Consider the following 26,015-nt stretch of genomic DNA (forward strand, 5'->3'; position numbering starts at 1 on the left):
GGATGTTAAAAAAAAATAATGGTTAGAAATTCCCAAAATCTGATGACAAATATTGACATATATCCAGGAAGCTCCATAAATGCCAAGCAGGAAAAATACAAAGAAAACCACATTAAGGCAAATCACAGCAAAACTAGTGAAAACCAAAGATAAAAAGTGTATCTTGAAAACATACTGGAGAAAAGGACACATTAAATACAGGGAAACAAATGAAAAAATTATACTGACTTTTCGTTAGAAGCAATGGAGGCCAAAAGACAAGATGACATCTTTAAAGGAAATAAAAACTTTCAAAGAATTCTAAATCTAACAAAAATATCTTTCAAAAATGAGAATGAAATAAATATAGCTTCGATCAACAAAAGCCAGCCAACTGGTATTACAAAAAATGATACTGACATCTAGTGTCTTCTCCAATATATAAAGAGCTTGAAGTTGTCACTCCCATTCTTACAAGAAGAAAAATAAACTCTTAGATCAGAGGATTGAGGTCATAGGGCAAACTGCTGCCCTGAAAAATGGAGAAAAATAAAAAACTACCACAAAAAAAAAAACTAACAATAAAACATTAAAAAGCCTATAATCATTTCAATAGATGGAGAAAAAGCATTCAACAAAGTACGACATCCATTTATGATGAAAACCCCCTGTAAAGGAGGTCTAGAGGGAACATCCCTCAACATAATAAAGGCCTTATATGAAATAAAGGGCAATATCATATTTCATGATGAAAAACTGAGAGCATTAACCCTAAGGTCAGGAATAAGACAAGGATGTCCATTTTCCCTACTTTTACTCAACACAGTACTGGAAGTCGTAGCCACAGCAATTAAGCAACATGAAGAAATTAAAGGCATCCAAATTGGTAAGGAAGAAGTAAAATTCTCAATATATGCAAACATAATACTATATATAAAAAAATCTTAGGGACACCTGGGTGGCTCAGTCGGTTAAGTGCCCAACTTTGGCTTAGGTCATGATCTCATTCCTGAGTATGGGTCCAGTGTTGGGCTCTGTGCTGACCACTTGGAGCCTGAAGCATGCTTCAGATTCTGTGTCTCCCTCTCTCTCTGCCCCTCCACCACTTATGCTCTCTCCCTCTCTCAAAAATAAATATTTTTAAAAAACTTTTTTAATCTTAAAGACTCCACCAAAAACGTAACTAGAACTGATAAATAACTTCAGTAAAGTCACAGGATACAAAACCAATGTACAGAAATTGGTTGTGTTCCTATACACTAATAAACAGCAGAAATAAAATTAAGGGAACAATCCCATTTACAACCACACCAAAAACAGGGGCACCTGGATCAGTTAAGCATCTGACTTCAGCTCAGGTCATGATCTCATGGCTTGTGAGTTCAAGCCCCATGTCAGGCTCTGTGCTGACAGCTCAGAGACTAGAGCTTGCTTTCAGATTCTGTGTCTCCCTCTCTCTTTGCACCTCCCCCACTCACACTCTGTCTCTCTCTTCTCTCACACTAATAAATAAGCATTAAAATTTTTTTTTAAATCACACCAAAAATAATAAAATATCTATGAATAAGTTTAACCAAAGAAGTGTAAGATCTGTACTCTCAAAACTATAAAACGCCAATGAAAGACATTAAAGATGACACAAAGAAATGGAAAGACATTCCATGCTCATGAAGTAGAAGAACAAATACTGTTTAAAGATCTATATTACCTAAAGCAATCTACAGATTTCATGTACTCCCTATCAAAATACCAATAGTATTTTTCACAGAACTAGAACTAGCAATTCTAAAATTTGTATGAAACCAGAAAGGACCCTGAGTAGCCAAAACAATCTTGAAAAAGACAAACTGGAAGCATCACAATTCCAGACTTCAAATTATATTACAAAGTGGCAGTAATTAAAACAGCATCGTACTGGCATAAAAATATACACATAGAGGAGTGGAAGAGAAGAAAAAAAACAGAAATAAGCCCACAATTGTAGGGTCAATTAATCCTTGACAAAAGAGGGATGAATACAATGAAAAAGACAGTCTCTTCAATAAATGGTACTGGGGAAACTAGACAGCTACATGCAGAAGAATGAAACTCTGCCTGGGTAGCTCAGTCGGTTAAGCATCCAACTCTTGATTTTGGCTCAGGTCATGATCTACAGTCATGAGATTAATCCCCACTTTGGGCTCCATGCTGAGGATGGAGGCTGCTTTAATATTCTCTCCCTCCATCTCCCTCTATCCCTCCACTGCTCATGCAGGCACATGCTGTCTTTAATTAAAAAAAAAAAAATGAATGAAACTTTCTTAACACCATACACAAAAGTAAACTCATAATGGATTAAAGGCCTAAATGTGAGACCTGAAACCATAAAAATCCTTGAAGAGAGCACAGACAGTAATTTCTCTGACATGAGCCACAGCAACATTTTTCTAGATATGTCTCCTGAGTCCAGAGAAATCAAAGTAAAAATAAACTATTAAAACTACATCAAAATAAAAAGCTTCTGCACAGCAAACAAAAAAAAAGCAACATCCTGGATAGCTGAATGTATTTGCAAATGATATATCTGTTAAAGGGTTAATATCCAAAATATATAAAGAACATATACAGCTCAACACCCAAAAAACAAATATTCCAATTTAAAAATGGGCAGAAGACATGAATAGACATTTCTCCAAAGACATCCAGATGGCCAACAGACACATGAAAAGATGCTCAACATCACTCATCATCAGGCAAAATGCAAATCAAAACCACAAGGAGATATCACCTCATACCTGTCAGAATGGCTAAAATCCACAACACAAGTAACAAGAGGTGCTGGCGAAGATGTGGAGAAAAAGGAATCCTTTTGCACCGTTGTTAGGAAAGCAAAGTGTTACAGCCACTGTGGAAGGTAGTAGGGTGGTTCCTTAAAAAATTAAAAATAGAACTACCCTATGAAATACAAATCAAAACCACAATGAGATACCACCTCACACCTGTCAGAATGGCTAACATTAACAATTCAGGCAAAAACAGATGTTGGCAAGGATGCGGAGAAAGAGGATCTCTTTTGCACTGCTGGTGGGAATGCAAACTAGTGCAGCCACTCTGGAAAACAGTACGGAGGTTCCTCAAAATATTAAAAATAGAACTACTTTATGACCCAGCAATTGCACTACTAGGTATTTATCCAAGGGATACAGCATATCCCTTGGATACAGATATGCTGTATCTCTTATCTCTTGGATAAGTATTCGAAGGGGCACATGCACCCCAATGTTTATAGCAGCACTACCAACAACAGCCAAAGTATGGAAAGAGCCCAAATGTCCATCAATGGATGAATGGATAAAGATGTATTACTCGGCAATCAAAAAGAATGAAATCTTGCCATTTGCAACTATGTGGATGGAGCTAGAGGGTATTATGCTAAGTGAAATTAGTCAGAGAAAGACATATCATGACTTCACTCATATGAGGACTTTAAGATACAAAACAGATGAACATAGGGGAAGGGAAGCAAAAATAATATAAAAACAGGGAGGGGGACAAAAACACAAGACTCTTAAATATGGAGAACAGAAGGTTGCTGGACGGGTTGTGGAAAGGGGGATAGGCTAAATGGGCAAGGGGCATTAAGGGATTTACTCCTGAAATCATTGTTGTACTATATGTTAACTAAGTTGGGTGTAAATTAAAAAATAAATACATTAAGAAAAAAGAACTACCCTATGATCCAGTAATCTCAATAATGGGCATTTACCTAAAAAATAAAAAAACACTAATTCAAGGGATACATGCACCCCTTTGAGTATAGCAGCATTATGTACAATAGCCAAACTATGGAAGCAGCCCAAGTGTCCACTGATAAACAGATAAAAAAGATGTCACACACACACACATACATACACACACACAATGGAATATTACTCAGCCATAAAAAATGTAATCTTGCCCTGTGCAACAATGTGCATGGAGCTAGAAAGTATAATACTAAGCAAAATAACTCAGAGAAAGACAAATACCACAATTTCACTCATGTGGAATTAAACAAAACAAAGGAGCAAAGAAAAAAAGAGAGATAAACCAAGAAACAGACTCATGTATCGAGAACAAACTGATGGTTACCAGAGAGGCGGTGGATGGGTAAAATACGTAATAGAGATTCAACAGTATACTTATCATGATGAAACAAAACAAACAAAAAAACCCAAAACATTTAAAAAGCCTGATGATATGTGATAAGAAATAAGAAAAAATATAATTGGATACCTCACATCCATTATCAGAATGACAGAGATGGCACACAAAATTGAATCATAAGAGCGTACTTATTTTTAAAAGGTATTATTTGACAAATATGGATCTAGACAAGAGCATTTACATTCACTGCTTCAACTGGTAGACCTAGCCAATAAACAAGAAAAACTAAAAGCCAGAAGGACTGTAAAAAAAGAAGCAAAATAGCCATTATTAAAAAATGATATACTGAGCTACAAAGAAAACTCTAAAAAGGCCCATAGGTAAATTACTGTAAACAATACAAGTTCGGCAGTGTGTAGCTGGTTATAAGATAAAAATACAGAAATAAACGAATTTCTATACATCAAAACAAATAAAAATTTTAATTTAAAGAGATAAATTTACATCAGCAATAAAATCTGTTACAGAAATAAAGATATACAAGACCTATACAAAAACTATAAAATTTAATTTTTTAAAAGATTTTATTTTTAAATAATCTCTATGCCCAACATGGGGCTCAAATCCCCAACCCTGAGATCAAGAGTCCCATGTTCTTCTAACTAAGTCAGCCCCTATAAAATTTTACTAAAAAACACTGAACATTACCTAAATTAAGGATAGTCCATTTTTTATGGATAGGAACACTGAGAATGGAAAATGAGTCAGTTTTTCTCAAAATTAAACTAATTGATTTAATGCAGTTCCAATAAAAATTCCAATGGACCATTTAGAACCTGACAAGTTGATCCTATAATTAGTATGAAAAACTGAAAGGCTTAGAGTGGCCAAGGCACTACTAAAAAAAAGAATAAAGTATGTGCGTGGCATCAGAGATAGGAGGATTTCCTATAAACCTATGTTTGAGATAGTACAGAGGACATTAGTGAAAAAGCAGACTTAAGAATCTCCCAAAATACTCTCCTCCATAGAACAAGGAAACTAATAAAATGTCAGAAGAAACTTTTTTAGAACTCTGGAAATTAACCAAAGGCTTGTAGCAATTTGGGGGGTATTTATTTAAGAAAAATGGCTGGATATTCTTAAGAACAGCAAGCTTTGTGCTTTGCGTTATTTTAAGCTTCTTATTCACATCCCTTCCTCTCTAGCTGAGTGGAAGCCTTAAAAACCAATAGCCTACAATCATGGTAAAAACCAACAGCCTGGTAGCCACAGGAAAGGACAAAAGGAGGTTGGAGCTCCTTCAAAGCCTCATTACCAGAGAAGTGAAAATTTTGACTTGGGGGGTGCCTGGGTGGCTTAGTCGGTTAAGCGTCCGACTTTCGCTTAGGTCATGATCTCGCGGTTCGTGGGTTCGAGCCCCGCGTCGGGCTCTGTGCTGACTGCCAGCTCGGAGCCTGGAGCCTGTTTCAGTCTGTGACTCCCTCTCTCTCTGACCCTCCCCTGCTCACGCTGTCTCTCTCTCTCCTAGAAATAAATAAAACATTAAAAAAAAAAAAAATTTTGACTTGGGTATTTTTCCCAGTGCAAAACGTCTTTTCTCAGGGAGGATTTGTCAAAAACAATTAGAGGCCAACGATTATCATCTGAGCCACCCATGGCAGCAGAGGAACAGGCAAACAACAGGCCAACCAAACACTTAAAAGGAAAAGCTGGGGAATGCGATGGCCATAAGGCTTTGAAAAGCTTTAACATATTTCTGGGAATTTAGAAGGCCACACACATGTACAATAGTGTGTGCATAATCAGGGTGTGTGTGTGCTAAGGAAACACCCTAAGTTCTCACCTCAGACTTTTAAGCCCTGTACAGGTAGGGCATGCAAACTATGGCAGAGTTGCTATGTTTAAGGTAGACCTAAATAATGGCCATGTTCTGGTTCTTGAGCTGGGTAATGATTTCATGTAAGTTTGTGGTACTGTGCTTTCTAACTTACATATGTTCCTTTGTATCAAATACATTTTAAAAGGAATAGAAAAACATCTTCACATTAAAACAATCTTAAAGATGAAACTCATACCTTCAACTATGCTGGACTTAGCAAGAAATCCTGAAGATGTTTTTAGAGCTCCATTGAATACCACAAAACTTGCACCTGTCACTGATAAAAAAAAATTATGTTTTAATATTGCCTTTTATTATTATTATTTTTTAGAGAGAGCAAGAGTGTCACTGGGGGATAGGGACACGGTGAGACAGGTGGAAAGAGATAATCAATCCCAAGCAGGCTCCACACTCAGCACAGAGCCGGCTGATGGACCTGATCCCATGACCCTGGGTTCATGACCTGAGCCGAAATCAAGAGTCAAATGCTCAACCAACTAAGCCACCTCGGCGCCCCTAATGTTAACTTTTTTGAAATACTGTACAATATTTGTCAAATGTATAATGTGGAGCATGGCAAATTTAAGTACTTGATAAATGCTGTGCCCATACCACTTATATTAGAAAGCTAATAAAAAAAACTAGACCAAATTAAGATAAAAAATACTGCATAAAGGTTATATAATGTTTGCACCTAATAATTGATGGCTATTGTACTACTTAAAATGTCTGTGTCTGTGTCAGTGAGAGTATGGGAAATCAAACATCCACTACTGGTAAGAACATATATCAAAGCAACCTCTATGGAAGACAACTTGGTAATTACCTATTAAAATTACAATCCCACTACCAGCAATTAATGGCACATATACAAGGTTATTCATAGTACATTTCTGATAAGTAACCAAGAATTGGTAATAACTATGTCCATTAATAAGGAACAATTAGATGAATGATGAACAAGTAGAAAGTGTAAAGTTATGTAGAATGCAGAAGTTCTTTTTATACGAACACAAAATCCTCTTAAGGTATGATAAAAGAAAAAGCAAGGTGCAGATAGAACACATGTTATGACTTGTTTAAAAAAGTGGAAAAAAGGGGCGCCTGGGTGGCTTAGTCGGTTAAGCGTCCGACTTTCGCTTAGGTCATGATCTCGCGGTTCGTGGGTTCGAGCCCCGCGTCGGGCTCTGTGCTGACTGCCAGCTCAGAGCCTGGAGCCTGCTTCAGTCTGTGACTCCCTCTCTCTCTGACCCTCCCCTGCTCACGCTGTCTCTCTCTCTCTCTCTCTCCTAGAAATAAATAAAACATTAAAAAATAAATAAATAAAAAAATAAAGTGGAAAAAAGATGGGTGTATTTGCTTAAATACATGCAAGCAAAATTTTTGTAAAAGTATATATAAAAAATTGATAACATTCATTTGGTTGCCTGTGTGGAGGAAAAGAGAATGACTTCACGGTCAAAGGAGGAAAGAAGGTTTTATGCTGTAGATATTTATACCTTTCAAATTTTGTTATATACATACCTATTCAACAAATATTAGACAGTTAAGTTTCAATAACAAAAGTGTTAATGACATATTAAATTTAAAAAGGAATACAAAAGTATAAATATCCAATGTAAAATCTACTTAATAGATATATACTAATATAAGAAGAAAATATGTTAATGTCAACAATGGCCATATCTTGGCACTATTTGTTCTTTTACTATTTTTTCTCTTAAATTTTTTTAAAATTTATTTGTAGAGACAGAGAGAGACAGCATGAACAGGGGAGGGTCAGAGAGAGAGAGGGAGATACAGAATCTGAAGCAGGCTCTAGGCTCTGAGCTGTCAGCACAGAGCCCAACTGACGCAGGGCTCGAACCCACCAACTGTGAGAACATGACCAGAGCTGAAGTCAGATGCTTAACTGACTAAGCCACCCAGGCGCCCCTCTTTTACTACTTTTTAAATACTTATTATAAATAGTATATATTACCTTTGTAATCAGAGGCAAAAATTTTATTAGAAGCCAGAATATCAGACTTCTAAAAATTGTTTATTTTTTATATAAAATACTTTAAAAATGTTTTTAAGTTTATTTGCTTATTTTGAGAGAGAACGAGAGAGAAAGGGAGGGTTAGAGAGAGACAGAGTAAGAGAGGAAGAATCCCAAGCAGGCTCTGCTGTATAGAGTCCAACATGGGGCTCTCCCTCATGAACTGTGAGATCATGACCGGAGCGGAAATTAAGAGTCAGACACTCACCCAATGAGCCACCTGGTGCCCACTTTTTTAAAAATACTTTTAAAATAATATGTATTTTATAATAATGTATTAATTTTATGAAATACTCACTTTCACTTAACTTTCAATTTGTTATGCCCTCTACTGCAAGGATTTGGCAATTAGTCGTTGAGGCCATTCAGCCAGAAGTGAGAATAACGTCACTCACATATGCTACTCTACTGCCTTTACCATTTTTATATCCCCAGCCATTTAGAGTTTTATAAATCATTCTTGTGGCACTTGGTGGCTCAGTCGGTTAACCGTCCAACTTTAGCTCAGGTCATGATTTCACGGTTCATGGGTCTGAGCCCCATATAAGGCTCTGTACTAACATCTCTGAGCCTCGAGCCTGCTTTGGATTCCTTGTCTCCTTCTCTCTCTGCCCCTCCCTGACTCACACTCTATGTGTGTGTCTCTCACAAAAATAAATAAACATTAAAAAAAGTTATAAATCATTCTTCATCCTTTATCCACCCTGTACTCCCCCAAGAAGAGTTGGAGCAAAGAGCAAACAAAGGTAAGAAACATCTCATTCCAGAGAGAAATTACTGAAAATAAGATTCATAACCACATGGGATAAATTAAACCTGAAGATACCAAAATAAATACAATGTTTAAGTCTTTAAACCTAATGTAGCCCAAGAAAAAAACAAAAATTAGAAGCAATTTTTAATCTGTTTGTGTAGCTAAAATTTTAAAGCAGACTGTATTATCATAATCAGTTCAGCAAATAAGTAAAATATATATATTTCCCCTTTGAATGGAATTCCATTTATGGAGGTCATTTTATATATCTAAATACTAGGAACTGACACTTACCTTTTCTAGGATGGCCAGTGGCACTGTTGGCCTGTGTTTGATAAATGCCATCATTCTGTACACAGACTAGGTGAGAATCTGCTTCAGTACTAAAACTAGCTCCAATGCTAATGACATGCTCATTAGAAGAATTTATAACTTTCATTACCTGGGGAGGAAAAAACACTCATTTAGAAACACTATTAACATGTTGTGTCCTTTTTAGTTACAGTCATTCAGGGCTACATTTCTGACCAGCTTCTAAGCTTCTTCTTCATTATCAAGCTTTGGTCTGACAACTCCCTGAGATTGTGATGGAAGCAAATATTTTAACATAAAATCACTTCAATTAACAGACAGACAAAACAGTAAAGAAAAGGCAGCTGGGTGGCTCAGTCAATTAAGCCTCTGACTCTTGATTTTGGCTCAGGTCATGATCTTGCTGTTTGTGAGCTTGAGCTCTGAATCAGGCTCTGCCCTGAAAGCTTGGAGCCTGCTTGGGATTCTCTCTCTCTCTCTGACCCTCCCCTGCTGTGTGCACTCTCCTTCTGTCTCAAAATAAATGAACATTAAAAAAAAAAAAAAAAAAAAAAAGAAAAGAAAAAACAAATCCCTTATTAGGAAACAAATCTAAAATTTCAGAAATAATATTTTTGCCATTATGTATGAGACAGTCTGATCCAAAACAAATTTAACACACTTTTAAAGAAATCTAATGTTCAGTAATTATCTTCAAAATCTGCATGAAGAAATTAGACTTACATCATTGTATTTTTTCCGAGGTATTTTTATGCAGCTCTTCCCCATTTCCATATGAATCAATAGCTGATCTATGTTATGCAAGGTATACTGGTAATTTCGAAGGTCCTATATATAAAATAATGACATTTCCATAAACCTTAAACTATCCATGAGCATTTTTACCCATTCATTAAATCCTTTTTTAAGAGTGTCCATCATCTTAAGACTTGTGATCCATAACTATCAAAATGCCATACAGAAAGTAATACCAACTTGAAAAACCAACTTATTCTCCCAGCTACTCCACAACAGTAATAAAGAATATCATTCTCAGGAAGAATTCTGTAGTATTTGGGGGTGATGTCCTCTTTCTAATTACAGATCTTCCAAAATAAGTCTTCAAAGTAAAATTGTATAAATTAAAATTAAGTACACTCAACTACCCTTTTATGGTTACAGATAAAACAATTATTTAAAGTAAAGGTGGAAGGGAACCTGAGAATATCTAATCCAATTCTTCCTATTACAAATGAGGAAACTTAGGCCACAATTTGCTCAAAATCACCAAACTGACTGACTTTACTAACAGTGTTACTAATTACTTTTACTAACACTTCAACAACCGTATAGACCTCACATTGCCTAAATGTGTTAGCAATGCGGCAGAATTAATTAAAAGGCAATCAGAATCAGGTACACATAAATTAAAAGATGTGTTCTAAAAACCAATTCATTAGAAACAGAGCCCATTTATCTAAATAAAGATATATTATAAATGAACTCTCATTATACCAAATATGCCAAATTAAAATAGGAAAATACAAACATATAAAAAATGCTAAATAAAATCTTAAAGTTAACAATGTAAGAGCACTTAATAGTTTGATTACTCACAACAAGTAAGTTCATAATAGTATGTCCTATTTCTCCAAAAAGAGGTTTTCGGCCTCTGATACTTGTTAGAGGAGCAGGATATACTATACATAAGAAAGGAAAACTGGTTACTGTCAATAAAAACCCAAAAAAGTCTTGAATTTATTACTTCTAATTCTCACTTTTCAAAGATTATGGAGAGATACCACCTATTCAGTTATTTGGGGAAAGTGAGAGATACATTAATGCATAGTGTATATTTACTGGATGCTACAGTGAACTGGAAATTTTATATACATTATCTTATTTAAACCCTGTAAAAACCCAGTGAGGCACGTATGTCTACTGCTACTTTACAAATGGGAAAGTAGAGAAGAGACACAGAGATTAATAAAATTGCTTATGTTGAGTAAGCTAATAACCAGTGAAAAAGATTGGAAATTAGGCTTGCTTCATTCCAGAACATTTCATCTTCTCATTATACATGTTGATTTCACAAAATGATAATGGCTGGAAAATTACAGTAATCTGATAGACCCCTATAAAGTTCTGATCATTTAAATAGAAATGAAGAATTCAGGATTTTTAAGGCATTTAAAATTAATGTTCAATTGTGCTAAGTAAACTTTTATAGTTCTTGGGTCAGCATGATAAAAGTGGAACAGAGAGTCAAAGTTATTAATGCAGGGAAACAGAAGGAACGTGAAGTCTATCACCTAACTACTTTTCTCTTTCTCTTAGGTATTATAAATATTTTTCATCAAAAAGGAAAAGGTGTTTGGTTGGCAATGCAGCAGGGCTTCTGGAAGAAAAGGAAGGTAAGACATTTCTATAATGATAAAAGGCAGAAAACATTTAACCTGCAGTTCTCAGCCTAGGTCATAAATAAACAAACCTCTCTCATACCTCTCATACAAATATGCTTCCTTAAAATTCTAAGAAAACACACATTATCTGACATTATCTATTTTTAAAATTTAAGTCAGAGTAACTCACACCTTTGCTATTACAAACATATTTTTTAGTTTTTAAAAGGACAACTAAGTTATTTAGAGGACAGAGGGTACAGACTGGAAAAAGACACAGACATTAGTGGTAAAACACATTAAAATGATAAGTGATACAATTAAGATAAATGAGGACTTTTTACTCCATCTTTTATGAATGAGGAAGCATTCTTTACAACTTGAAGTAATTTTATTTGAAACTATTTTCAAAAGATTATGGCTTATTTCAAAAGACACTGTTCTGTCAGAGTTATAAAGGGATCACATAAATCATCTAATCCAACACTGAATGATAATCCAAACAAATGGTCTCAATGCAAAAGTGTAGATAATTCTCATTTGAAAATTACTACTTTCAGACCATTACTTTAATCTTGGAACTCTAACTTTTCATTAAATTTTCCATACATCCATTTTCTCTAACAAACACACACATACACACATCATACTTCCAAGTTCATGCCTCAGGAAGCATGGGCACCAATAACACTAAAATGCGAGTATATCTAAAATCCAGCACTACATAAAGAACTCAGAAAACAGCTAAGACTAATTAACTGCTATGTACAGGTATCCCCCTCATCCAGGTTTGCTTTAATACCACTTTGCTTTTACAAAAGACCTACATTACTTCCTGTTTTCCCTATGAAACAGATTTTTGTGCCTATGAAATGGGGATGGTCTCTTTATGCCATTTTGGCTTTAAAAAGGTTTTATAGGAATGTTCTACTTTCCGATAGGTGGAAAAACCTGTATAACTTGTGATTTTTATCCTCAGCATTACTAACAGCTATCAAAGCTTTACAGCTTCAACTCCTGTGATCTTTTGAGAAGTCCCACAAGTTGCCCCATGATTTCCCTTCTTTGAGTGTGAGAAAAACAGATTTAGTGTCTAGAAGTGATACTAACCAGAACACTGGCCAAACTTATGTCCATAATGACTGAAGATTATATACTGCCCTAGCTTTTCATAAAAATAGCATTCAAATATTTATATCAGAGACAAAATATGAGGCTGAATGCATGAAATAGTTAACACAGAATTAAATTTCTTAAGCTCTGTAGTTTATACAATAAAAAACCTGAAATGAAATTGTTATTTTTTATAGAATAACATCACATATTTAAATACTACATGGTAAAGACCTCCCCCCAAAACCAGAGCTTAATAAATTTGCCAAAGTGGGAGATTTACATCTCAATGGATTACCCATGTTGAAATATTTTATAAATTTTATAAACCCCCTACATTTAATTTTCCTCCCAAGAAAATACTTATTTTAATTAAATTAGAGTCAAATGCCTAAAATTTCATTAGATATACTTTACACGCAATAAATAAATTATATCTTGAAAACAGTCAGGGATGAAGGGTGGGAATTCAAAAAGTTTAACACTAGAAATTATTTCAACTTAGAAATAACCATATATATACACCCAGACCATTATTTTATAACCTTTCATGTTTGGTTTTATGATGTACACAAATGTAGAAAGGAAATCATTTACCTTCTTAAAATGTAGGAAACATAATAAAATGTACTCCTTACAGTACATGTTTGTAGGAAAACTTTTCAATGTTTTCTATGTTTTGTTCTGAAATTTTTTAAAAAATTGTTTTTAAGGTAAGCTAATGTAGTTATAAACATCTAAAACTTCATGATATACCAAGGTTGTCTACACAGTTCATTTGGTAGTAGAGAAAGGCTGTTTTAGAATTTTAAAAATATATCAAAACAAAAGTAGTCCACTTAAATCCATTAAAAAATTGATTTTAATGATATCACTGAAATTCTTATTTTACATTTAGTACATATGAACCTATATGATTTAACTTAAACTTACCTTTATATTCTGCACCCAATCTCAACATTAAACGCATAGGAAAAACCTTTGCCCAGGGAATCTCTAGCTTCTGGATAAGAATTCCACAAAGAAAAGGACTGCTTGGTAGTAGGAGATCATCAAGTTTCTGAAAAGTAGGTGTAATAAACAGAAATCCTCCATGATCCTTGCTACTGAGAAAACTCTCAGTAAAAGTAATATTGTCCAAGTTTTCTATGTATTTTCCTAGAAATAAAACCATTAATAAAAAGATTTTTAAGTTGTTCTGAGAGGCATTCTACGTTTGAATGTTGCAGTATAAACTTTCTTAAATAAAAGCAATGTACTTTTTTTTTTCTTATTTTCACTCTTGAAGCATCATCAATTGAATAATTTGTGTCTACAAAGCTCAGTTATTCCCAGAGACTGAGAATTATGAACAAAAATTTGAAAATGTCTCTAACCATAGGTGGTTTTAAATTTTTCTCTTTACTGCATGACCAAGTGAAAACTGTTATCTCCCCCAATCCTACACAGATATTAAGAAAACAATACAGATATATATATTTAAAAAATGAAGAAGGCAAATATATTTCCATTTTTTTTAATTAAAAAAAATCTGTGTAAAGACACTAATTACATAAAATGCTAGATTGAAGGAGCCTGGAAATTATGACTATGATCTTTTAAGAGAGCAGCAATCTCTGCACAAAATAAATCTTTAGGACAGTTAGCCTAGCTAAAAGCATAAATGCCCTTAATTAATGTATCCATCCCCAGAAGAGTTCAAAATAAAATGCTATACCTTTTAGAGCATCCTTATAGATGGTGATAAATAGTTTGAAGATGTCCGTTGGAACAGTATCTTCATTTGGCAAACACAGTAATAGAATAATAATTTCTGCCTGTCCCAAGCCATGCAATCCATTGGTTGAGAAGTACCAATACTTGTCTGAGGAATCTTAAGAAGTGATAAAAGCATACAACTATAAATGTCAACTTCTTTTAACCACAGAAACTAATGTAGTTGTCCTCTGTATGAAGCACAACTTTTCAAATTCCTTGTTTTCCCAAAGTTCTCCTCACAAAAAACTTTAAATTGTATAAGATTAATGTAAAAGAAAGGATGAAAGATTATCTTATGGAATCAATTAATAAATAACACTAAAATAAAAATAAAATAAAAGATTCATTAATATGCCGAAATGTAGTGGGAATGAATCAATCAAATTTATTTCAGAGAAAGAAGAGCTGAGAGATGAATTGTTAAGCACTGAGGATTATTTTCTTCCTTATTTTTATTTAGGTCACATGTCATTGTAAAATTGTCTTTACTGCCACTAAATCAAGATTTTTATTTAATTACCAAATTTCAATTGATCTAAAAGCTGTATGAAACACAATTATATCATGAGCATCAAAGTACAGCTCAGCTAGGAGCCCATAACTTTAACCTAAGACTTGACTGAAAGACATTAGAAGAAATCTTTAAGCTTTCATTTCAAGTTCCACTGAATATAAATTTGAAAAATCTATATTCCTATTTAGCTAAAAATTCAATATCCAATGCTGCTTACTTTTCATAGTTGCCAGTCAAAATTCAATTAATTAATTTCAGAAATCCTGCATACCAATTAAGGCAAAGAAAGATTAATCATTACTTACAAAATACTAAGTTGACATTCACAAGTAGATTAGCATTTAAGATAAATGTAACAGGATGAAAACTTTTGCCTTCAAGAAGCAAAATGATTTGCTGGTGAGATGGGTGTTCTTCTATTACAGGCACTAAATCATGAAAGTAACATATTCGTTAGAATATAACCTCCTGTTAAATATGCTTGCAATAAGTAAAGAAAACACATTTAGAAATCCGTCAATGGCTTGATCAAATTGAGTAACAAAAGCAAACCCATTTCATAAAAATCAGTCAATGCCCTGGACAACTATTATGTATTTATTCTTACTTTTCTATTTACATAGAGATATTAATGCTATATTAATATCTCTGACATATTATGTATGTAATATATATGTAAATATGTTGATTAAACAGATTATTTATGCAATTTTAAAACAAACATTTTTGTAAAGTGGATTCCAGACTGCCAGCCACTCCATTTAAAATTCTGAAATTTACAACCCTTGAAAATACAACTTTATGACTCAAATTGTACATACTGCTTGCTGCCATATGCCCTATGTTGGTGACCAAGTGTCAAAAAAGATCTTGATAATAGAAAAACAAGCAAAGTATAGGACTTAAGGTATTTCTGCCACTATAGGCAGGTTCATGAAATAGCTCCTACTGACAGAATAGAGATCCTACGCTTTATACCCCTATATTATCATGCATAGATCATAATCATTTCATGTTGCAGGATGCAGCATATGCGTAGGGTTACAGGATGCATCCTGGGGAACTAGCCACAGAAACTCCAGCTTGAAAAGCACCTTAGACATCATTATAGGTTCTCTTCTTTTACACAGGAAACTGAAGCCCAAAGAGATTAAATAACATCCTTCAAGTCATAGATGTATTAGGTAGCAGATGAGGAACTAAAATCCCTAGCTTTATTGTCCTAACACTCTCTTCTTTGGGCACTATACTCCTTTAAAGAAAAATGATATGGAGGTGGGAGAGGGTGGCCGGGGCAGTGGAAAAAAATAATATGGAGTCAGAACCCTAACACAATGGAAATATTTTCAGGATTTAAAGTTATGGAGTTTCCCTGTTGAACTAAACTTTTGCCTCATTCTAAATTAGGAACTCAAGATGTGATAAATGAATCATATCCATTCAACTCAAAAGTTCAGATCTTTTTGCAATATGTTTTCACATAATAAGACTTTTTGTAAACTAAAGATACCAAGCCATAGTACATATTTCAACCAAACTGTTTAAACCTAAAAAGCGCATTTCATAGATCACAAAATTCACCAGTACATTCTTTCCAAAAAAAAAAAAAAAACTTTGTAAAATTTAAATAACTGCTATCCTACCTGATCCCTTTTCTCCAGATGCAACCAGAAGAGGGGGCAAACTGTCCTCTTCATTAGGTAGAAGACTAATCTTATTGCAAACATTCTTGTCAATATCACACAGTAACCTAAAATCCGAAGTACTAGCAACAGGTAAATTGCTATGAACTAAGACATCAGTAGGACTAGGTGGTCCCTCAGTTTCTGCAAAAACATCATCATTTAGTATAGAAGAACAAGAAGTAGGTAACACCTCAGTTCCCGTGTTTATAGGCAGTTTTTCCACAGATGGAACCTGAGAAATAGAACTCCGAATTATGTCACTTCTTGTAATATCTCCTATCTCATTGTTTGCTTCTTCCACTGCAGTAGAATGGGCATGATCCACTGTGTTTACTGTCTGTAAAATACAGAATTAAAAAAAAAAAAAAAAAAAAAAAAAAAAAAAACAGTTCATAGTCTCTGTTCAACTGTGAATGTTGAGCCCTATAGTCAAAGATACCTTTTAAATAAGAATAAATAAAACCAAAATGGGCTCTGACGTTCTTCAGAAACCAAATCTGCCAAGAAATACTACCTTAGCTTCTTTAAATTCAGAAGAGTAAGGTTTAACTTTATTATATCATATACTTGGGTAGGTATTAATGAGTTTAATTTTATAGACTAGAAAAAGGAAGCAAGAAGAACTTCAAGATCCTGTACCATATCACACACTACTCAAATTTAGTTCATCCCAGCTCTCCTGACAACTGCCAAAAAGCCTTGGGTGTGGGGAGGGGAGCAAGGGAGGGATCCACAGGTAAAGCAGTGAAGAGAGTGGTTAGGAAGCCGAGTGGTAGGTATACTCCTCAACAGTGACCACCAATAAACAACACTTCAAGCTGGCTTCAGTAAAGCCCTTTTCCTTTTAAACTGGCCAAAGCTGAGTCATTATTAAATGAGAACCGGTTATGAACTCAAGTAAAACTTATTAGCCTGTTTAGAACTTTTATTTTGTTGAAATATCAGTTGAGGGTAGGTGCTAGCTAAGAAATATACTTTCGGTAATTATGCCTATTTGTAAATTCTAGCTTACGAACTCTGACGAAAAGCCTATGTTTATATGCTATGTGAACTTAAACAGAGTAGGATACATAATCTTGTCTATACCCAGGAAAAATCAGTTAACTGGCACAGAGTAGATGCTCAATAAATTCATTTACCGAGTAAACGTATTCCTACTTGATGTATTAATACTCATTTCTATCAATATTTTGCTACCTTACAATGAGAGTTCTTAGTGGGCTGGGATTCCTTATTACCTATCTTTTATTTAACACCTAGCATATTTGTTTAAATGCAAACATAAATACCACTATCAGATACTTTACTAAATGTATGAAAATCATTAAACAAATATTAATCTAAATTAAATTACTAAATCTCAGTTCTCTTGTTACACCAGTGGTTCTTAAAATGTGAGTCAGTGGGGTGCCTGGGTGGTTTGGTTACGCATCCAACATCAGCTCAGGTCATGATCTCACAGTTTGTGGGTTTGAGCCCCACATCAAGCTCTGTGCTGACAGCTCAGAGACTAGAGCCTGCTTCCGATTCTGTGTGTGTGCCCCTCTCTCTGTTCCTCCCCTACTTGCATTCTGTCATTCTTTCTCTCAAAAATAAATAAAGATTAGAAAAAATATTTTTAAAAATGGGATTCAAGGACCTCTGAGGTCCTCAAGATCCTTTCAGGGAGTCAGTGAGGTCCTAGAATTTTCTTCATATAATTTAACCAAAAACAACATAACAGACTGAATGTAGAAGCAGATGCGAGAATCCTTCATCAAGACAGACATGAAAGAATTTTACAAAAAGGTAAAAATGTCATTCCTCTCACTAAACTATTGTTTTGAAATTTGTCTATAAAAATATTATTTCTATTAATATGACAATTTTATTTTTAAATTAATTTTTATATTTTTTCACAATTTTAATACCAAGATTATCACTAAGTATAAAACCCACATAATATACAGCTCTTTGAAAGTCTAAGCAACTTTTAAGAGCATAAAAGAGTCTGACCAAAAAGTCTGGAAATCATTACCTTAAACTGACATTTAAAAAGGTAAAATCTGGGGTGACGGGTGGCTGAGTCAGTTAAGCGTCTGGCTCTTGATTTCCACTCAGGTCATGATCTCACAGCTTGTAAGACGGAGCCCCATGTTGGGCTCTGCACTGACAGGGCGGACCTGCTGAGGATTCTCTCTCTCCCTCTCTCTCTGCCCTTCCCTCTCACATGCATGCTCTCTTTCTCTGTCTCTCTCAAAATAAATACAGGTTTTTAAAAAAGTTAAAATCTAATATATATTCACCACATCATATATTTCTCACTTTAGGAAGCTCACAGCATTAAAAAAAAGAAGTACTGTAATAATCATCCTATAGAATATACTTAAAATAAAATCTTATTAAGTCAACAAGTAATTCTTTAGATTCCTTACCATGGGCATATCAGGCAAGAGAGGACTAAAGTCTTCAGAACATCTTTTACTTCCAGAGGATAATTTTGTTGTATCTGCAACTTCACCATTGGGCAGTATACCATCTGCGAACCATACTCTCTTCTGTTCTTTGGAGCATAATCCTAGAATCAGTTTATAAAGTAAAGCAGTTGAATTTGGTAATATTACAATGATTTAATACTAAATCAGTTGGGAAGTGTTTTCAAAAGCTTTCTGCTATCCACTGGCAAGACGTGCCTTCTCAGGACTGCAAAGATCTAGAGAAAATGACCTTTTGATTCATCTACCCAGAATGGAAGTCTTTCCCTAATTCATAAAAAAGGCAGGAGTAACACTGGGAATTACATACTCAGAAAAAGAGTGGATAGGAGAGGTTATATATTTAAGACACTGGGAGCAGACTTAAAGCCTGTATTACTAAGGATAAGTTTCTGAGTAGTAAGTGAAGGCTGGATAAAATCTGAAGACCACAGCACAAGGTAGAAAAATGGAGTAGGCTGGAACATGGCAGATAAGCAAAGAAAAACATGGGAAAAGCAGAAGTATAAAAAGTCTAAAAAAGAAAACAAGATCACTTTTGCATCAGAGGTCATTTCCTATTTTTAAATTTACTTAACAAAAGCATAATAATTTTTGTTCTTAAAATGTGGATACTGAAATTTACTGATATTTATTAATATTTTCATCCCAAATTTGGAGGAAATAACTAGATATCAGCATAAATATATGTTCTCTTTTATTACAAAGCATCCACAGATGGAAGTTACGAAAAAAGCTGCCAGATGGGTTTAGAACAATATAAAAATCAAAGGACTGACATCTACCTTCCAGAATATAAGACAGATAACACTGAGAAAACTGGCATCACATACAATTTTTGCATTATGGACAGATACCTAAATAAGGTATCTTTTGGGGCACCAGGGGGGCTCAAGTCAGTTAAGCATCCGACTTGGGCTCAGGTATTGATCTCAGGGTTTGTGAGTTCGAGCCCCGTGCCAGGCTCTGTGCTGAATGCTTGGAACCTGGAGCCTAGAGAGGTGTCTCCCTCTCTCTCTGCCCCTTCCCTGCTCACACTCTCTCTCTCTCTCTCTCTCTCAACAATAAACATTTAAAAAATTTTAAATAAGGTATCTTTCATATATTTGCAATACTTTATAATTTAATAATTTAGGATATCAATATAAGAGAATATGTAAATATTTTAAAGCATATTTATTCGTTTTAGAGCTATACCATAGAACCGTATGTCCTGAATCTTCTTATTTAAGTATTAATGACAGGTGGAAAATAGCTATATTAAGAGATAAGCTAAGGGGTGCCCGGGTGGCTCAGTCAGTTAAGCACCCAACTTCTGCTCAGGTCATGATCTCAGGGTTTGTGAGTTTGAGCCTCGTGTCAGGCTCTGTGCTGACAGCTCAAACCTAGAGCCTGCTTCAGATTCTCTCTCTCTCCCCCCCGCCCCCCCGGCTAGTGCTCTGTCTCTCTCTCTCCCAAAAATAAATACACTTTCAAAAAAATGTTTTAAAAAGTATACTTAAAATTTTTTAAAAAGAGAGAGATAAACTGAAATTCAAAATAATTACCAGAAGTATCTGAATCTGCCTTTAACTGACATTAACACTTATGTTCTAGAAAATTAGAAACTAATAGTTTACATTTAAAAACGCACACGAGCTGGGTCACCTGGGTGGCTCAGTTGGTTGAGAGTCCAATTCAGCTCAGGTCATGATCTCATGGTTCATGAGTTTGAGCTCTGCTTTAGGCTCTGTGCTGGCAGCTCGGAGACTGGAGCTGCTTCAGATTTTGTGTCTCCCTCTCTCTCTCTGTCCCTCCCCAACTATTCTCCCTCCCTCCCTCCCTCTCTCTCTCAAAAATAAACATTTTAAAAAGGTACACAGGCTTTATTAAAGGCTCTAAACTACAAAAGACTGTAAAAAAGAGCAGAGAGCTCGAAGATTTTTAAATAGATTTTAAAAACATTTTTATTATGGTAAAATATACATTTAAAAAGTGATTTTTAAAGAAAGGGAGATGTGCCAGTTATTTACTTGTCTCTCAAACCCAAGCCCACCCTTCTATATAAGGTGCTCTTTGATGCCAGGCTGAAGTCTAGAAAGTGCAACACCCAGACCCTCTTGCTGGTTGGCTTTGATCATGTTCTGCCAATAATACTGGTGGGAAAGATGGGAAGGGAAGGAATTCTGTTTCCAGTTCCTGCTAGGATCCTTACAGCAGCACTACCACCAGAAACAGGTACGTGCCCTGTGATTTTCAGTACTCCTAAAACCAAGCCTGGAATGCTCCTTCGCTCAGCTAATACCAGCTGTATGAAGCCCCTTGATGGTTCCAGAATTTGCCACTTGGTACTCCCCCAAAATCGCAATACCAGCCACATCGTACCCCAAGCCCTGAATCCCAGGTCTGAGAACCAAACACCTTCTGGTACTGCACTCTTCTAGAATACTGTGTCTCACCATTCATTACTCCAAGCCCAGGGGCAGTAGTTGCTTCCTGCAGTTAGTAATCTCTGAGTCACCTGAGCATGCCCTTTTTGCTCTTTCAGCAACACATATACCTACCAGTTCCCTGTACTAAATTCCTTCTGGTATCTAGTCTGGTCTCTCTCTCTTCACTAGACCCTATCAAACTAGAAAAATTCCATTAAAGGGGCGCCTGAGTGGCTCGGTCAGCTAAGCATCCGACTTCAGCTCAGGTCATGATCTCATAGTTTGTGGGTTCGAGCCCCGCATCAGGCTCTGTGCTGACAGCTAGTTCAAGAGCCTGGAGCCTGCTTCAGATTCTGTGTCTCTCTCTCTGTGACCCTCCCCTGCTCATGCCGTCTCTGTCTCTCTCAGAAATAAATAAAACATTTAAAAAAAAAGAAAAATTCTATAAAAAGTTATCTGTAGTCTAATAAGACACAGCACTTTCTTCTAATTACCTTCAACACTTGGTTGTTTAAGTGCTGAGATCGGTAAAGTTGTAGGTGAAGGTATACTGGATGCTTGAGTCTCCTGAAGCGGCTGGATGTTGGCACATTCATCAGAATGATTAGATTTAAGATTAGAACCAGTTGGACTCATCATCCTTTCAAATGCCTGAGCTATAAAGGGGAAAAATATTAAAATATTTTTGAACATCAAAGTAAATTATGATAAATTATCTATTTTTCAAGTTGTGAGGAGAAAGAAAGCAATGGCTAAGCAAGAAAAGAAAGTGGCACTGAGCAAAGATAATGACCCTACTCCAGCTGACAGCATCCTACTTCAGTGTAAGTTACTAATTAGTTATCTCAATATTCTATTTGGCATGTTTGAGAGCTACTAAAGAAAATAACTGCTATTTAATGAGTATCTTGGCTTTTGTCCTTGTACCCCTACAGTCTCAACATGGTTCAGTGTGATCCTTTTGACATAAATCATATCACATCATTCCTCTGTTTAAAATCTTTTAACTGGTTCCCAACCGGAGTGAAAAATGTCAGTTGTTACGGTGGCTAACAAGACCCTACAGAATCTACACCCCTACCTCCTCTGTCTTCCCACTTGGCTCCCACCTCCTCTCTCACTACAATCCCACTTGCTCATTATGATCCAGCCCCAGGCCTCCTTGTTCTTCAACAAGTCAAAAAAGGACTCTCCTAGCCTAGAGTCTTTGCTCTTATTCTCTCTGCCTGGAATGTTCTTCCCACAAGTACTCACACAGCTTTATGCTCTCACTTTAAGTCTCTGCTCTCATGTCATATCATAAAGCCTTATTCTGCCCACAATTAAAAAATACTACTTCTTGTTACCAATCTGGTACTGTCTATCCCTCTTATAATCTTTTATTTTCATTTAGGATATTATCACCATCTGATATTCTCTATCCTAACTATCCATCTCTCCCCACATTCCTAAGCTCCATGAGATCAGAAGCTCCATGAGAACAAGAAATATATTCTTTCACAGCTGGAATTCCAAAATGTAAAATAATGCTTGAATATCAGTGAATGATTTTTTATCCAAATAACGTAAAACAGGTACTGGTAGCTCTCCCTTCAGCATTTCTCCAGACCAATCTTGTTAGATACGTTGCCACTGCTAAAGTAATCTTCTTCAAAGGCCAGGGAACGATAGCACTCTCATGAAACAGCTTCCTCTCACCAAATAAAAATCCGAACACCTACTCTGGGTTTTGAGTAATGTCCAACTTGCTCCAAATCTACCTAATGGCACTCACTTGCAGGAGTCCTTGAAACTTACACAGTCTCAGCAGTTTCTTCATTATCCATAATCTCTATTTAAATTATCTTTTCTTCTAATCCTTCATGGAATTTGTCTCACAACCCTTAAGCCATCCTTCCCATCTTATTTAATAACATTATTTTAAATGATCACATCTACCATCTTCAACCCTAAAGCTGATATTAAAATAACTTTTATTGGGGCACCTGAGTGGCTTAGTCGGTTAAGCGTCCGACTTTCGCTTAGGTCATGATCTCGTGGTTCATGGGTTCAAGCCTCGCGTCGGGCTCTGTGCTGACTGCCAGCTCAGAGCCTGGAGCCTGTTTCAGTCTGTGACTCCCTCTCTCTCTGACCCTCCCCTGCTCACGCTGTCTCTCTCTCTCCTAGAAATAAATAAAACATTAAAAAAAAATTTTTTTTTTTTAAAATAACTTTTATTTGTTTTCTTGTGGTGTACAAATTAATGTTAAATAGAACTATAAGTGAAAAGACATTCTAGAAGATATCATACAGAATAAATAAGACAGATAACTAGATAACTAAATTCATTCCAAGATATTTTCTTTAAGAAACCAAAGCATGATCCAAAAATACTACTGAGTTTTTTTAATGACTGTATCTTCTCTTCTCTTAGAAACTTACAGTCAAAATGTTTGAACGTTCACCTGAAACTCTAACCTGTCAACTCAAATAATGTTTCAAATCTTCGTGGCTGTTTTATTTTTTTTCCAAGTAGGAAGAGAAATTATGTGGGAGTTTCCTCTCATATTCCTGAATTCTAGCAGGTTGTCTGGCCACCAGCACCAGCAGTCTTCTGGGCTACTGAAACAGCATGGGAAAAAAACAAAACAACTATATAGTCTTAAACTAACCTCTTCATAAACAATGTTGGTAATATGGAAATATAAAAAGTTTACACTCTATTATCTTCCAGAGCAGGGGGCAAAAACAGGGAGTAAAGTAGCTTACCTCAGGCTAATAGACTCACATCAGAGCTTTTTGGAGAACTGGTGAAAAATTTTAGCTTCATTCAAAAGAGAAAAACAAATTATTATCAAGTATTTATTCTCCTGGCTAACAGGAAGCAGTACCTAAGCTAGTGTACAGGCCTGGAAGCAAAAAGTCTCAAGTCATATTTGCTGGGAATTAAGCTGTCAAAAAATCTTTGAAAATTCCAAGAATTACTCAAAAGAGAAAATGTGTATTTGAGGGGAAAAAAACACAATAGAAAACACACACACACACTGTAAGAACACAAATAAGACTACCAAGACTATTGCTGATAATGGTAGCTAAGCTAGGGAGCCAAAAACAGTGGGAAATTCATACAAACAAAATTCTAAAATTGAGAAGGGAAAAAACATATGAGACAAAAATTTGCCAATACTGTGACAGTTCTATGAATTTATAAAATCATAAATATTACTATCTTATTTTTTTATTCCCATCTTAGATTACAATTTTCTAAAAGATGGGAACAATTATCTTGTCTTATGCGACTAATGTATACCACTAAATAGTATTCATTGATAACTATTCTATAAATGTTTAGATTAAGATGATAATGATGACAATGATGATGACAAAACAAATAGGCAGATGAAATGCAGCATTTAGGGACTTGGTACCTGTTAAAAGTTAATGAACTGCCACTCCAGAAACTGCTTCCTTTCCGGACTGGTAGTATTAATTGTGAGAGTAGAACAAAAAGAAGGGAAACCAAGCCGTGGGATGGCCCACCTAAGCCAGATAAGTCAACACTAGGTCCTCGCCTTAAGAAAATAAAGAAGTTTATCTTTGTCACAATCCAATTGTTTTTAAGATATATTGAGTTACTGGAAGAAAATATGTCAACTTAATACTCACCTTTACTTATAGTCTCAAAGCAGACTATACACACTCTTGCTTCCTTTTCTAGATATTGCAGTTTACACTTCCTATTACAACAGACACCACAAAAGACCTATAAATAATAAAATATCAAATTTGATTTTGTGTAAAGCATGTTTATACCTACAGGAGGTAATGGAAAAGAGGCCCAAAATTTAATTAACCAAACACCATTTTTTGATGATAAAAATAATTTTTCTAATCACCATAATCATAGGTAGTTATTAAAATAATTATTTTATTTACTTCAATGAGGCTTCGGCAATTTAAAATCATATCTCTGGGGCGCCTGGGTGGCTCAGTCAGTTAAGCATCGACTTCGGCTCATGCCATGATCTCATGGTTCACGAGTTTGAGCTCTGCATCAGACTCTGTGCTGATGGCTCAGAGCCTGGAGCCTGCTTTGGATTCTGTCTCTCTCTCTTTCTCTGCCCCTTCCCACTCATGCTCTGTCTCTCTCTCTCAAAAATAATAAAACTTTAAAAAATTTTTAAATAATAATAAAATTGTATCTCTCACAAAGGGAGTTCCTTTAAATCAATTTTATTCATTGTAAAGGAACAAAAATTTTCTTTAATGAATAAGTTTACAATTTAAAAAGCTTTCTATGGTCCTTTAAAGGTAATTTTTAAAGGTAGAGTATTACTATTTTTCTAAAGGAAAGGAGGAGTGATCTGAGACCAACAATACTGAAAATCAATGCTGAATAAAAAATGCAATGTTGGGGTGCCTAGGTAGCTCAGTCGTCTGAACATCCAACTCCTGATTTTGGCTCAGGTCTTAATCCCAGAGTCATGGAATCAAGCCCCATGCTGGGGTCTATGCTGAACACAGAGCTGTGTGGGATTCTCTCCCCCCTCTGCCCTTCTCTCCCGCTCACTGTCTTTCTCTCTAAAATAAATAAAATAAAAATAAAT

General features: G+C 35.3%; 1 protein-coding gene across 5 annotated transcripts in view; it reads right to left on the reverse strand.

Annotated features, from left to right (window-relative positions):
• The window catches only part of ZFYVE16 (zinc finger FYVE-type containing 16), a 50,905-nt gene that overhangs the window by 8,625 nt on the left and 16,265 nt on the right, over positions 1-26,015 (reverse strand). For 4 of the 5 annotated variants that reach the window (XM_039247444.1, XM_039247447.1, XM_039247445.1 and 1 more), the window contains exons 4-14: positions 25,075-25,171; positions 21,924-22,085; positions 18,959-19,101; positions 16,503-16,881; positions 15,165-15,287; positions 14,305-14,460; positions 13,521-13,745; positions 10,690-10,772; positions 9,817-9,921; positions 9,076-9,223; positions 6,183-6,263 (exon numbers count right to left, since the gene is read on the reverse strand). In XM_039247444.1, the coding sequence (XP_039103375.1) occupies positions 6,183-6,263; positions 9,076-9,223; positions 9,817-9,921; positions 10,690-10,772; positions 13,521-13,745; positions 14,305-14,460; positions 15,165-15,287; positions 16,503-16,881; positions 18,959-19,101; positions 21,924-22,085; positions 25,075-25,171 (1,702 nt within the window). Of the gene's footprint in view, positions 1-6,182; positions 6,264-9,075; positions 9,224-9,816; positions 9,922-10,689; positions 10,773-13,520; positions 13,746-14,304; positions 14,461-15,164; positions 15,288-16,502; positions 16,882-18,958; positions 19,102-21,923; positions 22,086-25,063; positions 25,172-26,015 lie in introns of those variants that run through there. The other variant, XM_039247448.1, reaches the window with a different exon arrangement.

This window comes from Hyaena hyaena, unplaced genomic scaffold, assembly GCF_003009895.1.
Source record: "Hyaena hyaena isolate Hyena2069 unplaced genomic scaffold, ASM300989v1 scaffold_299, whole genome shotgun sequence".
Classification (NCBI taxonomy): Eukaryota; Metazoa; Chordata; class Mammalia; order Carnivora; family Hyaenidae; genus Hyaena; species Hyaena hyaena.